Below are 14,902 nucleotides of genomic sequence, written 5' to 3'. Positions count from 1 at the left end.
TCAGGCGCGGCGAGGGAGCTCTAATCTCACCGCTCTGCTCCCTCGCGCGCTGTCTGCTGATTACCGCGGGAGCCGAAATATGACGTCATATTCCGGCTCCCGCGGTATCAGCAGACAGCGTGCAAGGGAGCAGAGCGGTGAGATTAGAGCTCCCTCGCAGCGCCTGATCTCCGCACAGCACAGCCACACGCCGCTCAGCAGGACCCCAGGGAAGGATGCATCATCCACACCAGCTCTCCAGGTAAGGAGGCTGGGTGGAAAATGTATATTTATTAAAATAATTAGTGAATGTATGTGATGTGTGTCTGTGAGTGTCTGTGAGTGTCTGTGTGTGTGTCTGTGATTGACAGTGTGTGTGTATGTGAGTGTCTGTGTGTGTGTCTGTGAGTGTCTGTGTGTGTGTGTCTGAGTGACAGTGTGTGTGTCTGTGAGTGACAGTGTGTGTGTCTGTGAGTGTCTGTGTGTGTGTCTGTGAGTGACAGTGTGTGTGTCTGTGAGTGTCTGTGTGTGTGTCTGTGGGTGACAGTGTGTGTGTCTGTGAGTGACAGTGTGTGTGTCTGTGAGTGTCTGTGTCTGTGAGTGACAGTGTGTGTGTCTGTGAGTGTCTGTGTGTGTGTCTGTGAGTGACAGCGTGTGTGTCTGTGAGTGACAGTGTGTATATGTGAGTGACAGTGTGTGTGTATGTGAGTGTCTGTGAGTGACAGTGTGTGTGTCTGTGAGTGTATTTGTTTGTGTCTGTGAGTGTCTGTGTCTGTGAGTGACAGTGTGTGTGTCTGTGAGTGTATTTGTGTGTGTCTGTGAGTGTCTGTGTGTGTCTGTGAGTGTCTGTGTGTGTCTGTGAGTGACAGTGTGTGTGTCTGTGAGTGACAGTGTGTGTGTCTGTGAGTGTCTGTGTGTGTGTCTGTGAGTGTCTGTGTCTGTGAGTGACAGTGTGTGTGTCTGTGAGTGTCTGTGTGTGTGTCTGTGAGTGACAGCGTGTGCGTCTGTGAGTGACAGCGTGTGCGTCTGTGAGTGACAGAGTGTGCGTCTGTGAGTGACAGCGTGCGTCTATGAGTGACAGCGTGTGTGAGTGAGTGCGTCTGTGTGTGTGCATGTGAGTTTAGGAGTGTGTCTGTCAGTGTATGATGAGTGTGTTTGTCAGTGTATGAGTGTGTGTCTGTCAAATCAGTGAGAGTATGTTTGTCATTGAGTATGTGTGTGACTATCCGTGTGTCTGTCAATGAGTGTCAATGAGTCTGTGTCTGTCAGTGACGTCTGTATGTTTGTCATTGAGCGTGTGACTGTCAGTGTGTACAGAGTGTAGCGGAGCAGAGCGCAGTACAGGAGCTTCTGTTTCCTGTACCTGGCCAGACTGACAGGAGGTGCTCACAGAGAGAGCACTCCCTGTCAGTTCGGCCGGGTACAGAAAACTGAAGCTCCTTTAGGGGATCTGCTCCGCTAGGCAATGCAACAATAGAGGTAGAAGGCACACCAGGAAGGGGAGTGTAACCACTAACGGGGTGTGGGGTGCACCAAGGGACAGGGAGGGAATGGGAGAGAAACACCAAGAGACAGGGACAAGAGGGGGGAGGGGAGAAGAACACTAAGGGGCAGGGAAGGGACCACTATTGGTCGGGGAGGGGAGAGGGGCTGGTTAAGAGGCACATAGGTGAAGATGTTTTTTTGGGGGGGGGGCGGAAAAATGCATCTTCGCCTATGTACCTAAAAATCCAAGCACCGGCCCTGGGTGTAAGTGCCATATTTAAGATTCTCTCTTTGCTTACTCGCATAGTATCATGATGCATTGGCAGATTCAACCAGTTTCATTTTCAGAGTCTGTAAATTAAGTCTCAGAGTATCTGGGTGAATAGACAATTTGGAAAAGGTTATCAGGGAGTTCTACTTTTCTGTGAACATTTTACAAGTTGTATGCAAGATAAAAAGCAAAACGAAAACAATCTGAGTGTGGAATGCAATGTTTGAAGTTAGGCTCCTGTGCTGTGAAATTCCTGTGTCTTTCAATTCAGTATAGCCCAGCCTAGCTACCATTACCAATATTAATTATTTGATTTCACTAGATTTAAAAGTTTAAGATTCTAATTGAAGGTTGTATGATCACTAGTCTATATATACACCCAAGATGAAGAAGCCATATAAACAAAACAAAAACGAAAAAAAAAATGAGTGTTTTAATGAGGTAATTGGAAATGCCAGAATATTTTTATTTCTTAACCCCTTAAGGACCAAACTTCTGGAATAAAAGGGAATCATGACATGTCACACATGTCATGTGTCCTTAAGGGGTTAAACCTTAGTCTGTCTCCCTTAACTTGCTAATACCAGAGGCATGCTGTATTTTCTCAATTTGGGATGTTTTTTTCATTTGCTGTTCTCCAGTTTCCTATTTCAGCTTGTAGTACTGTGAATAAGGAACAAGACGATATTTCACAATTCTGGATACTAAAGGTACAGATTTAGCTATTTGCACATCCCATCTGCCCTCTTGTGCAATAACTAGCTCTGCCTTTTCTGTACTGCATACATGGTGTCTTATATATTCTTTATATTGAGCAGCACATAGTTATGGCTGGTACACAACAGAACAACATGATGACTGAGACAGTAAGTATGATGTATATTGTACAACGGCATATAGCTCAGAGCATGTCTTTATTATGATCAGATACATGCAAGATAATTTCATTTATAATCTAGTTCCAGTGTTATGTTATTCTAAATGACTTTCCTGAGCCCAGATTACAGGAAACACTCAGGTAGCACTATCTTTGCATAGTATACTTTAATGTGCTTTTTATTGTTTTTTTTGTTGTTTTTTTTCTTATGGTGGACTTGTGCTGGGTCACTGTTGTGTGCATACATTAACCCCTTAAGGACCGGACTGTTTTTGCGATGTTATACATTTGCGACCAGGCATCTTTTTACACTTTTGTGGTGTTTGTGTTTAGCTGTAATTTTCCGCTCTCTCATTTACTGTTCCCATACAAATTATATATTGTTTTTTTCAGGACAAAAGGGGCTTTCTTTACATACCATTATTTATATAATCTCATGTAATTTAATTTAAAAAAAAATGAAAAAATATGATGAAAAAATACATGTTTTTTGACTTTTATGTGAAAAATCTTTTACTCATCTACAAAAGCGAATAAAGAAAAACTGCTAAATAGATTCAAAATGTTGTCCTGAGTTTAAAAATACCCAGTGTTTACATGCTTTTTGCTATTTTTTTTGCATGTTATAGGGCTATAAGTACAAGTAGGATATTGCGGTTTCAAAACATACATTTTTAAAATGTATCAATAGTGACATTGTAACACTATTATCTGTTAAAAATCGCTGAATAACACCCCACATGTACATATTTTTTTTAAAGTAGACAACCCAGGGTATTCAATATGGGGTATGTCCAGACTTTTTTAGTAGCCACTTAGTCGCAAACACTGGCCAAAGTTAGCGTTCATATTTGTTTGTGTGTGAAAAAAGTAAAAAACTAAATTGAACGCTAATTTTGGCCAGTGTTTGTGACTAAGTGGTTACTAAAAAAGACTTGACATACACCATTTGCAATACCTTGGGTTGTCTTCTTTTGCAAATGGTATGCCATCATGGAGGTAATTCTCATTCCTGGGCTACCATACGCTCTCAAAGGCAACGTAACCAACCTGGCCATTTTCAATGTAAAAATATTTGACCCATATATTTGACCCTGTAACTTTCAAAAACGCTATAAAACCTGTACATGGGGGGTACTGTTATACTCAGGAGACTTTTCTGAACACAAATATTAGTGTTTCAAAACTGGAAAATGTATCACAACAATTATATCATCAGTAAAAGTGCTGTTTGTGTGTGAAAAATGCAAATAAAAGTCACTTTCACTGACAATATCATCGCTGTGATATGTTTTACTGTTTTGAATCACTAATATTTGTATTCAGCAAAGTCTCCCGAGTAAAACAGTACCCCCCATGGACAGGTTTTAGGGTGTCGTAGAACGTTACAGGGTAAAATACAGTGCTAGCAAATTAAATTCTCTGGACTTTCGACCTGGGTTTGCAGGCAGGTCCCTCAAATTGCAATCAATAAAATTACTTAATTATGTAAAAATATTACATAAATACACACGTAGAATTTAAATATATATGCATATTTATATATTTGAAGTCTACATGTATATTTATATAATTATTTATGTAATTTTGTATATGGACATATATATATTTCGTATTCTTTTTATTTATTTATATATACATAGATATATACAATTTCATTCTAAGTGTATTTTGATATAAATATATATATATATATATTAATATCAAAATACAGTTAGAATAAAATTTCATATAGATATATAATTTCTTTTAAATTTGTATTATTATTTTTACGTTTTTTTAATTGAATTTAAATTACTTATTATTTGTATTTTATAATATATATATATATACAATATATATATAGTTATTATATATATGATATATATGTGTGTAATTTAATTATAAGTGTATTTTTATATTAATATATGTACATATTAATATAAAAATACACTTAGCATGACATTATATATATGATATATAGACATATATTATATAGGTATAATATATGTCTATATATCATATATATATACACATATATCATTATTATTTATTTTAATTAACATGTACCTTTATTTTTTTAATGATTTTACACTAGCAGGGAGGCTGCCTGTCAGCACAGACAGTCCCCCTGCAGGCAGACACATGGACACCTATTGCGGCCATGTGATCGCCCTGTTGAGCGATCACATGGCCCCAGGGGTCCAAATCCGCCATGGGGAGACTGTCTGGGCTGCAGACAGTCTCCCCACACAGGGAGCAGCGCCGATCGCCGCCGGGGGAACGACGGCGATCGGGTAAGTAACTAAGACCGTTCGGTCGGTTCAAGACCGTCACCGGTCGGCAATGCAAAAATGCCGATGACGGTCCTGAACCGTCCTCGGTCCTTAAGGGGTTAAAAAATATCTTATTGAGCTTTATTGGTTTTGGGGGGGGGGTTTATGCGCAGAAATCTAAGTAATTACATAGTTCAACAAAGTACAGGTAAAGCATAAAACACAAACCACATCACTCCAGGAGATCTGCACTCACTGTGATCCATGTAATATCCACTAGGTAAATCGTAAATAGTGAATATTATATGGATGACAGTGATTGCGGACCTTCTGGAATGATGTGGTGATGTTTCCATATTGGATCAGTCCAGCACCAGTAAACTGCCCATGGAAACAGTGTAACCAATTAGGTGGCCACGAGATTTTGATTTTCTTTCCTGCAGGGGTGTTATCACCTTTTGGATTGCAGCAATAAGATTTTTTACGGGGGATTTCTCCTCGAGTTCTGCTTAATTTATTATTCATAAAGCACACACATTAAACTATGAAGGTGAAACAGAGTACCTACAATTTATCACTGTGCTAGTATGGGTGATTTCTCTTTTTCACCCAATAGGAGTATTCACTAAACATTTTGTTCAGATGTACAAAGTCCGAGAAGATGACCACATTCCGGCCACAAAGTCAATTCTCATATTTACTAAAGTTAAATGCAGTCAAAATTTGGTCAGCAGGGGGGCAGAGCCTAGCAAGCGAGCGGACAGGTCGTGCTCTGCCTGAGCTCCTGCCGACTAGAGCGCATAATCGACGGCTTAACCCATGCTGAAGTGCCACAAACCTCCAACAAAGCGGACCACTGCACTGGGGAGCACTACCCGAACCTGGCGATGCCAAAATCGATGCCCGGGATTACTGGGAACCGCAACAGCGGAGTGAGGCCTACCACGGGTGGCAGCGGGGAATGGCGGCCGCTTTCCCGCCCGTCGCACATGACTGCACAAGAGCAAGTACAACCCCCCCCCCCTATGAACCGGTGGGGGTTATCCCGGTCCCCACCAGACGGAGTACCACCCACCCCACAACCCCCGATCCAGCCAGCGACGCTTACAAGCAATGTGGGGCTCGGGACCTCCAAAATGGCGGACATATCTGCTCCAGCTAAGCGAGACAAACTCCAGCCTACTTGGCCAGGCACTAGCGAGAATGAGAGAGACCCGATCGAGGTCATCTTCGACAACTTTTGGGCCCAACTACTGATACGCATGCAGACTGCTGGACCAAGCCACATAAAGCCTGCAACGCAAGTAGCCCCGGCTGAAGGGGGACTGGGGACGCCACCTCCAGGCGCTTGGAAACCTCGAGCCTCGAATCCCCGAACCGGGGGCCCTCCTGGACCGAGAGCGAAAGGGGATGTACCCCACAGGGGCCAGCCACACCGGCGGAGGGTAGCAGGAAAGAAGCGAGGGCGACCAGGGAACAAGACCCACCGCAAAACCCCAACAGGGGAGACCCCAGGCCACACCGGAACCCAGGCTCATGGCGAAAAAGCACCAGTTCTCAAGCAAAACCAAGGCAAAAGGGTACAAGCAGCGCACTAGGGTCCTAACAGGCCCTCAAGACTACTGGACCCGATTTCCTTCGATTTTGACTTTTAAATTTGAAACTAACTTTGAATTCACTTTCAATTCTCACTTTAGTAAATAAACCTGACTGTATTTTTTTTTTAAAACTAATAATTTAAAACATCTGTCTATCCATCCATCCATCTATCTCTTCTGTCTATTTCTAACTAGTCTTTGTTAAAGCTGGTTTAAATGCTGTGTCTCAAAATCTCTGGCCAATCAGAACGTTGCCTGTGAGTTACTACGGCAATTCTCTGACACTGGCTGAGATCGCGAGACATATGGTCTGCAGCTCTGTACCCAGCGGAGCTGCAGACCGGGTATCATTGCCACTGAACCACTAGAGAACCGATTTCTTTAAAAAAGGTATTTTAGCAATGGGTTAGATGTACACACATACACACTGCCACCCCCCTTCCTCCTGACATACACACACTGTGATCCACAACACACACACAGTAACCACTCCTCACCAACCCCACACACACTATCACCCCTCCCCTCCCCCACACACACTTACCTCTGTTATCCCCCCATACACACTGTCATCCTCACACACACACTGTCACCCCCATACACACTGGAACAAAGGAGGGCTGCATGCTGTGTGTGTATGTGTGTGTGTATGCTTTTAGCAGTGAGCATGTATGTATGTATTTAGCATTGTGTGTGTATATTTGTATTTAGCAGTGTTTGTATGTATTAAGCAGTGTGCATGTGTGAATTGGTGCATGTATTAGTGTCACGCCAGAAGTGCTCAACATGGGATATGAACCTGGATTCTTCTGTGTCCTGGGCCTGCTGTTTTGTCTCTGAGACACACTTTAGCTCATGTTTCAGCTTGATGTTAACCTTGCCTTAACCTTGCCTTGTCTCCAGCACTAGGGGGCTGGACTTTACCTTTTGTCAATCTCAGTACATCTAAAGCAGATCGCTTATTAGCCAGGTATACAACACTGCCACTCTCTGAGGGCAGTGTCAGTGCATTGACTCTGGTTCCAGTATTTGTGTATCTTGATCCACTGTTCTCGAGACGGCTCCTAACCTTGGCTTATCTCATCGTTTATTCTGACCTCTGGCTTCCCCTGACATAGGCTTTCCACTAATACTCTTCTGCTTGTTCTTGCCTGGACTGCGACTTGGAGCTATATTCCTGCACAGCCACTGTGCACAGACTCACAGCCCAGGTGGCTTCTTACCTGGTCCCCTTGGTCTGTGTTTATTTGCAAAGGTGAGCGTATAACTCTGCACGTGGGACTCCACATCAGGTAAGATCCTGACATAATGAACTTATCATGAAGACCGCAGAGATTTACAAGCTGCTCATCTCTCTTGCTCAGCAAATGACAAACCTGTTCCAGACTGTTCAGGAGGTGCCAAAATATTGGCATTTAAAGGAACGGTACACCCAACCCTGGAACCTGCATATCCAGAACCCTTTGTAATAATGCCTGTCAGGTTCGATGGTTGACGTACCTCATTCACTACGTTCAAGATGGATAGCGAGCTCCTGCATACCAGAAGCTGCAGGAGAAAAGGGCTGTCTTGGACGACTGGGAGTCATTTATAAACGCATTACGTGCCTTACCTCCAAGAAAGCTACTCCCAAGCCTGCTCCAGGTTCACGCAGATCTTGGGTACCTAGAGAAAAAGATGACTCCATCCTGTTTCAGTACAAGCCCACCTTCAGCCGTGACGTGCTATTGGGTAATGACCTAGGCCAGCTCACCTCCACCAGCGATATGGCGGAGGCCTACTCGGTGATGACCCGACATCTGGCCTGCACCACTCAGAACGGCTCACACTCTGAGGCTCAGGTAGGCACCAGTAACCTCCCCTTTGCCCGAGCCCCCTTACCTTGGGATACCCCTGCCGAGTTTGGGAGACTGTAGCCGAAGTCCTGGTGCGAGTGTTTTCCTGGATGGGTTTTCCCCGGGAGATTGTCTCAGATCAGGGCACCCAGTTTACTGCCGAGGTAACCCACCAGTTGTGGAGGTTATGTGGCATTAAACTGATCCTGAGCTCCCCATACAACCCCCAGACCAATGGCCTGTAGGAGCGCTTCAATGGCACGTTGAAGCAGATGTTCCCTACCTTTGCAGAGACTTGCAAGGATTGGGAAAGATTTCTGCCGCATCTTCTGTTCGTTTATCAGGAGGTGCCCCAGGAGTCCAGAGGCTTCTCTCTGCCCAAACTAATGTTCGGACGGAGTGTGACGGGACCCTTAGACCCATCATCCCATATGTCCTGGAGTTTAAGGACCGGCTGCAGGATCTCTCTCACCTGGTGTGTGGAAACCTCCAGGCAGCTCAGAGGCGCCAGCGCACCTGGTAAGATAAGGGAGCTAGGGACCATAGCTTTCAAGTCAGTCAGAAGGTTTTGGTTCTGAAACCAGTCCGTCATGACAAGCTACAGGCTGCCTGGCAGGGCCCATACCGGGTAGTGGACAAGAAATGTGACACTACCTATGTAATCGGTCCTTGCTCGAGTACGGGAGTCAGACGCATATTTCATGTTAACATGGTGAAGCCCTACCACGAGCGGACAGAGGAGTTTGTCGCTATATGTGCGATTTTGATAATCTTCCACTGCCCGACCTCCTGGAGAATGGAGCTCAGACAGGGTCCATAGACAAGGTCCACATAGGGGACTGGCTGACTGAGCAGGAACGCAGGCAAGTGCGACAGCTGCTAGCTGCAAAGGGAGAGACCTTCTCAAACCTACCAGTGTGTACCTCCCTAGCCACCCACCGGGTAGAGAACCTCGACCAACAACCTCTGAGGCAGACCCTGTACCGAATACCGGAGGCGATTAGGGAGAATATGAAACAGGAGATCCAGGAAATGCTCCGACTGGGGGTGATCGAACCGTCCTTGGGCCTCCCCAGTAGTCGTGGTCCCATAATGAGACAGAACCACCTGGTTCTGTGTGGACTACTGAGACTCAATGACAAGACAGTCTCGGATGCCTACCCCATGCCTCGCATACATGATCGTCTAGACAGGATGGCTCGTGGCCAATACCTCACCATGATAGATTTGTGTAACGGGGAGGCTTCCCCAAGTCGGCCTTTGTCACCCCATTTGGCCTGTACCAGTTTAGGGTAATGCCATTTGGGATAAAGAACACCCCAGCCACTTTCCAACGGATGGCGGACTGGCTGTTAGATGGCCTCCAGGACTATGCCTGCACATACCTGGACAACATTGCCAAATAAAGCGACACTTGGGAGGATCATCTAGTACATGTAGGAGCAGTACTGGACAGGATTAGGGAGGCCGGTTGACCTTAAAACCCAGCAAATGCAACATAGGGATGACCAAGGTGTAGTACCTGGGACACAGGGTAGGGTGTGGGAAGCAGAAACCCAAGTCAGCAAAGGTTGAGGCAGTAGCTAACTGGCCCCGTTCCCGCACTAAGACCCAGGTGCTGGCCTTCCTAGGGACTGCTGGCTGTTACAGGAAATGTGTCCCCAATTACAGTGCCATCGCCAAACCCCTCACCGACCTGACCCAAAAGAATCAGCCCAGTCAGGTAAACTGGGCCCCAGGGTGTGAGCAGGCGTTCCAAGCCCTTAAGACTGCCCTGATACATGCCTCTGTAATGGCTGCTCCTAATCCACACAAACATTTTCTCATCAACACAGATGATTATATGTTTGGATTAGGATCGGTGCTGAGCCAGGTATGGGACGATGGCGAGAACACCCAGTAGCTTGCCTCAGTAGGAAACTACTACCAAGGGAGGTGAGCTACGCCACCATCGAGAAGGAGTGCCTGGCAGTGGTGTGGGCACTCAAGAAGCTGCAACCCTACATCTATGGACTGCAATTCACTATTCTCACAGGTCACAACCCGCTGGTATGGCTTAATCGGGTCACGGTTGACAATGCCAGGCTGTTGCAATGGAGCCTGGCACTTCAACCCTATGACTTCACCATCCACTACAGACCCAGTAAGCAAAACAGGAATGCTGATGGGTTGTCAAGACAGAACTGGAGAACTGATCTGTGAGCCCTCCCCCGGACATCCTCAAGCCGATCCGTTGGGATCAGACTGTGTATGCCTTCTTGTGGTTAAGTAGGAGCTGTGATGTGAACATTTCCCCTCTCTTTACTATCTGTGTTGCCCTATGTGTTAGCGTATTCACCTCCCTAAAGGGGACCACCTTAATGGTCCATTTAGAATGCTCATTAGAACGTCAACTGGAACGTTCGCACCCTGATATAGTGCCATAACCGCAAGGGAAGCCTTGGCGCGTATCCCACCTGGGTGGCCGCCCTTTCATATAGACAAACGCTATCCAGGGGGAGCATTCGTGAATTGCTTCCCTCTTCATTCATTTTACCAAACGAGGACCACCCCGGTGCCCCATTGGAATGTTCACACCAATCAATTAGAACGTTAACTCTCGCAACATAAGTGTGAAACCGCAAGGGAAGTAATCAATGAATGCTTCCCTGGGTGGCCGCCATTCGTATAGACGAACACCAACCAGAGGGAGCATTCGTGTCCTGAAAGAAGATGTTTCACACAGGGACCGCACGAACAGAGGCTGTTCAAGCTAGGTACCGTTGTGGGGGCCCCTGAGGTTGGTGTGGGCGCCTTTTGGGGGCACAGGCTAGTTTGGCTGGCTTTCTGTGCCTGTGGGACAAAGAGGCAGAAGCCTTTTCTTGCACTTTGACTTTCAGGTACAGAGGCTCCTGGGATGAAGACCCCCCTTACATCTGAAGCAGGAGACCCTGGATTTGGGTGGTGGGAATGGGAAACAAAGGGAGAGGGAGGACTCTGGGATGGGGCCCTGTTGGTGTGTGTTGGAGACCCCTTGCATGGGATTATGTATAAAGCCGAGTGTGGCCAATAAAATAGTGTTGTACCTGCAGAACTAGGTGTTGTCCAGTTACTGGGGGAAAATGGGTCTCTGTGTCTGCTAATGGATCTGGAACAACTGAGGGAAGGTAATTAGCGAGGTAACCGGTCGGGTTACCCGTGGTACGCTACACCTGGTTGTTATAGTACATAACAAATCTTGATATGCAATAGAATTTGGTTATACTGGCGCAACGGGTACTAACTTTGGCATTTTACAAAAAGGAAATCCAAACCATGGAAGAAGAAGCTTCACTGATGAAGGTTCTCCTGCCATCGTTGAATTTCTCCTTTTGAAATGCAGAGGTTTGTCACTGTTGCATCAGCGGATATTTCCTCCATTGTTTGCAACTAAAGCAAACACCAGTGCTCTTTGAATAACTCCCTTATTTCCGTTTTTACTCTGATTTGTAAACTATAGACATGGCACTTTTCTGAATATGTTTGTGCGTACATTTTTATATCTATATGTTTTTTTTGTTAGGATAATTTAGTGGTTGAAGTTATTAGTGCCACCACAGTAATGACTGTGGTATCTTATATTCTGTTCCTAGAGTCACCACTGGTAAGGTGAGAAATAGTAAGATTAAATAAGATATGTAATAAAAGGGTTAGAGAGGTGTATGATTGATACTTAAGAGACCCTTGCTTCCACTGAGTAAAAAGTCACAAATTCCTGAACTCGGCTAAACCACAACAAAACCAGAGCCAAGTCATAAACATACACATGTACATATACTAAAGTCAAAATTAGGCAACAAGAAATAAGAATACAGTACAGTAAAATGTCTAATACTAAATAATCCTATCAAACATTATACATCAGCCTCAGCCTGATCCCAATAAACCCCAGGAAAGCCACCCTCCTGCACCCAAAAGGTATGGAAACAGGAGGGTAGCTAAACATATTTAAATTATGACTTGTGTGTGTGTGTGTGTGTGTGTTAGTGTGTGCACATGTGTATATCTGTGTCAATGTTTGTGTGTGGCAGTGTATGTAGATAATGTCCATACATTCCAGCATTTAAACACTAATATATACCAATATATACACGAACAACACTACTATCAAATACCCAAACACAATATATACAAACACAATACTGCAGTCAAAAAACAACACTACATACAAACACACCCCTGCATTCATACAATATTGTATACAAACACACTACCTCTTTAAAATGCAAACACTACACACAAATGCACACCTGCATTCACATTTTAACACCACATACAAATACACCCCAGCATTCATACACCAACATTATCAACAAACACACAACTTATTTCAAATGCCAACACTAAACACAAATGCACACCTGCATTAAAATGTTAACACATACAAACAGATCCCTGCATTCAAACACCAACACTACTACAAAAATGCCCTTGTATAGAAACGCAAACACTACATACAAACACAACCTGCAGTCAACACCAAGGCTACATACAAGCACACCTCTGCATTCAAACGCAAATTTTACACATAAAGACACCCATGCATTTGAATGTCAACAATACAAATACACAATTGTATTCAGATGACAACAGTTCATACAAATATAAAAAGCATTAAAATGCCAATGTTATGCAAGAATATACTCCTACACTAACACACATACTTCACACAAAAACATACTAATTTTGAAGCACACAAACAATGCTCACAGATACAACTCTGCAAGGATGGGCAAAAGGCAGTTAAACAGCTGGAAGAGCATTGTGGTAGTTGTAATACGTGTGTGTGTGTGTGTGTGTGTGTGTGTGTGTGTGTGTGTGTGTGTGTGTGTGTGTGTGTGTGTGTGTGTGTTTTTTTTTATGTAGCCAGGTGGATGAGGTTGCAAAATTCCAAGTTGCTAGAATCCAATTTCTGTATTTCTATGTTTTCAAATTTCCTTTCTTGAATTTTGACATTTATTTGGGGAAACCATCACTTCTTCTTTCACTTCTCTTTCTAGAATACAGTGAGCGACATGGTGACTTCACTTAACTATTCTCTGGTGAACTCCACTGAGCTGACGGTGCTTCCATCGGGATCCTTCCTATCTGTTGGAATAGCCATACTCTCTGTAGCATTCATCATTGGATTGCCAGGCAATGCCTTCATCATCTGGACTGTATTAACTCAGATAATGAAACCAAACGTTACTTGCACCTTTATCTTACATTTGGCCGTAGCAGATACCATGGTAATCCTCACTGGACCAATCTTCATTCACCTTCTGGCCACTGGCAGCTGGATGTTTGGGTCTATCATTTGTAAATTGTGTCATTACATTGGAATTCTTAGCATGTTTGCCAGTGTATTCATCATTACTTTTATGAGTCTAGATCGTTTCTTAGCTGTAGCTATGCCCTTTGCTACTAAGACAATGAGAACAAAAATACATATCAAGACCTTGGTTTTGGCAATATGGCTCTTAGCCTCAGTGTTGGCCATCCCCAGTTTATTTTTTCGCAGTTTGAAGATGAATGGAAACAGACTTCAGTGCATGCTCTCACATAACAATTCTGCACACATTCTCTTTCAATATCTATTTGAGACATTATTTGGATTTCTTATCCCATTCCCAATTATTGTTTTCAGCTACCTCTATATCTGTATACGGTTACGCAGTGCACAGTTCAACAAAAAGCACAAAGCAAGTGGGCTAGTTATTTTAATTGTTGTAACTTTTGCTCTATTCTGGATTCCTTTTCATATTGTTAACATCCTTCAAATTTTGGGAGTGACAACTCCCAACCCCATCACAGCACAAAAGTTTAACATGGCAGTACGACTTGCTCGTCCAAATGTCACAGCTCTGGTTTTTCTTAGTAGTAGTATTAACCCTTTGCTTTATACATTAGCTGGAGGTTCCTTCATCAGAACTGCAGGAATAAGTTTTATGGCCAAGCTCTTTGAAGGAACCTCCCCAGAGGTCTCCACTTTCCAGAAAGTCACTCAAGTCTTCCGTCAGAAGAATAAAAGTGATTCTGTAGACCTGGTGAAGCTTGGGGAACATAAGAGCAAACATTCCATAGCAATCAGACAGATTAATGGTGATTCTGATGAAAATCTGACTATTACAAGATCATGCAAAGAGAACATTGAACTACCTTGAACTTGTGTTCAACTATAGTCACACCTGGCACAGCCTTTGTGCATTTATGCAAATGCATCATTGGAACTGTAGCTATTTATTGACCCCATAGGGTGCTCAAAAAATAATTTTCACATTAAATCATCAAAAGAAAGAGACTGTCCCCATCAGTGTCAAATCAGTGTCCCCCAAAAATATCTACAAAAATCAAACTGTTTAATTTCTCATAGTGATACTTTATCAAGATAAATTGTGCACTGAGACACCAGGGTTATTCACAAAACTGAGAATTGCTCGGAATTCGTAGTGAATTTAAAGTGGATTTCACATTTAAGGCCAACATAGCCAAACTGAAAATAGCATTTCTCTTATTTGGCTATTTAGGTTTACATTTTGAAATCCGCATTAAAATCCCAGCTATTCTAACTTTAGTGAATAGTCCTGCATGCCTAAATAGAG

At 43.8% G+C, this 14,902-nt stretch overlaps 1 protein-coding gene across 1 annotated transcript; it reads left to right on the top strand.

Moving 5' to 3' along the window:
- The first annotated feature begins 2,579 nt into the window (after positions 1-2,579).
- Positions 2,580-14,532, top strand: LOC134612695 (leukotriene B4 receptor 1-like). Its single transcript, XM_063457117.1, has 2 exons — positions 2,580-2,601; positions 13,319-14,532. Exons 1-2 carry the CDS (start codon positions 2,587-2,589, stop codon positions 14,462-14,464), a joined length of 1,161 nt encoding a protein of 386 aa, XP_063313187.1. The 5' UTR covers positions 2,580-2,586; the 3' UTR covers positions 14,465-14,532.
- Positions 14,533-14,902: the final 370 nt, after the last annotated feature.

This window comes from Pelobates fuscus, chromosome 5, assembly GCF_036172605.1.
Source record: "Pelobates fuscus isolate aPelFus1 chromosome 5, aPelFus1.pri, whole genome shotgun sequence".
Classification (NCBI taxonomy): domain Eukaryota; kingdom Metazoa; phylum Chordata; class Amphibia; order Anura; family Pelobatidae; genus Pelobates; species Pelobates fuscus.
The sequence above is the reverse complement of the archived record's forward strand: the minus strand, read 5'-3'. Positions and strand labels throughout refer to the sequence as shown.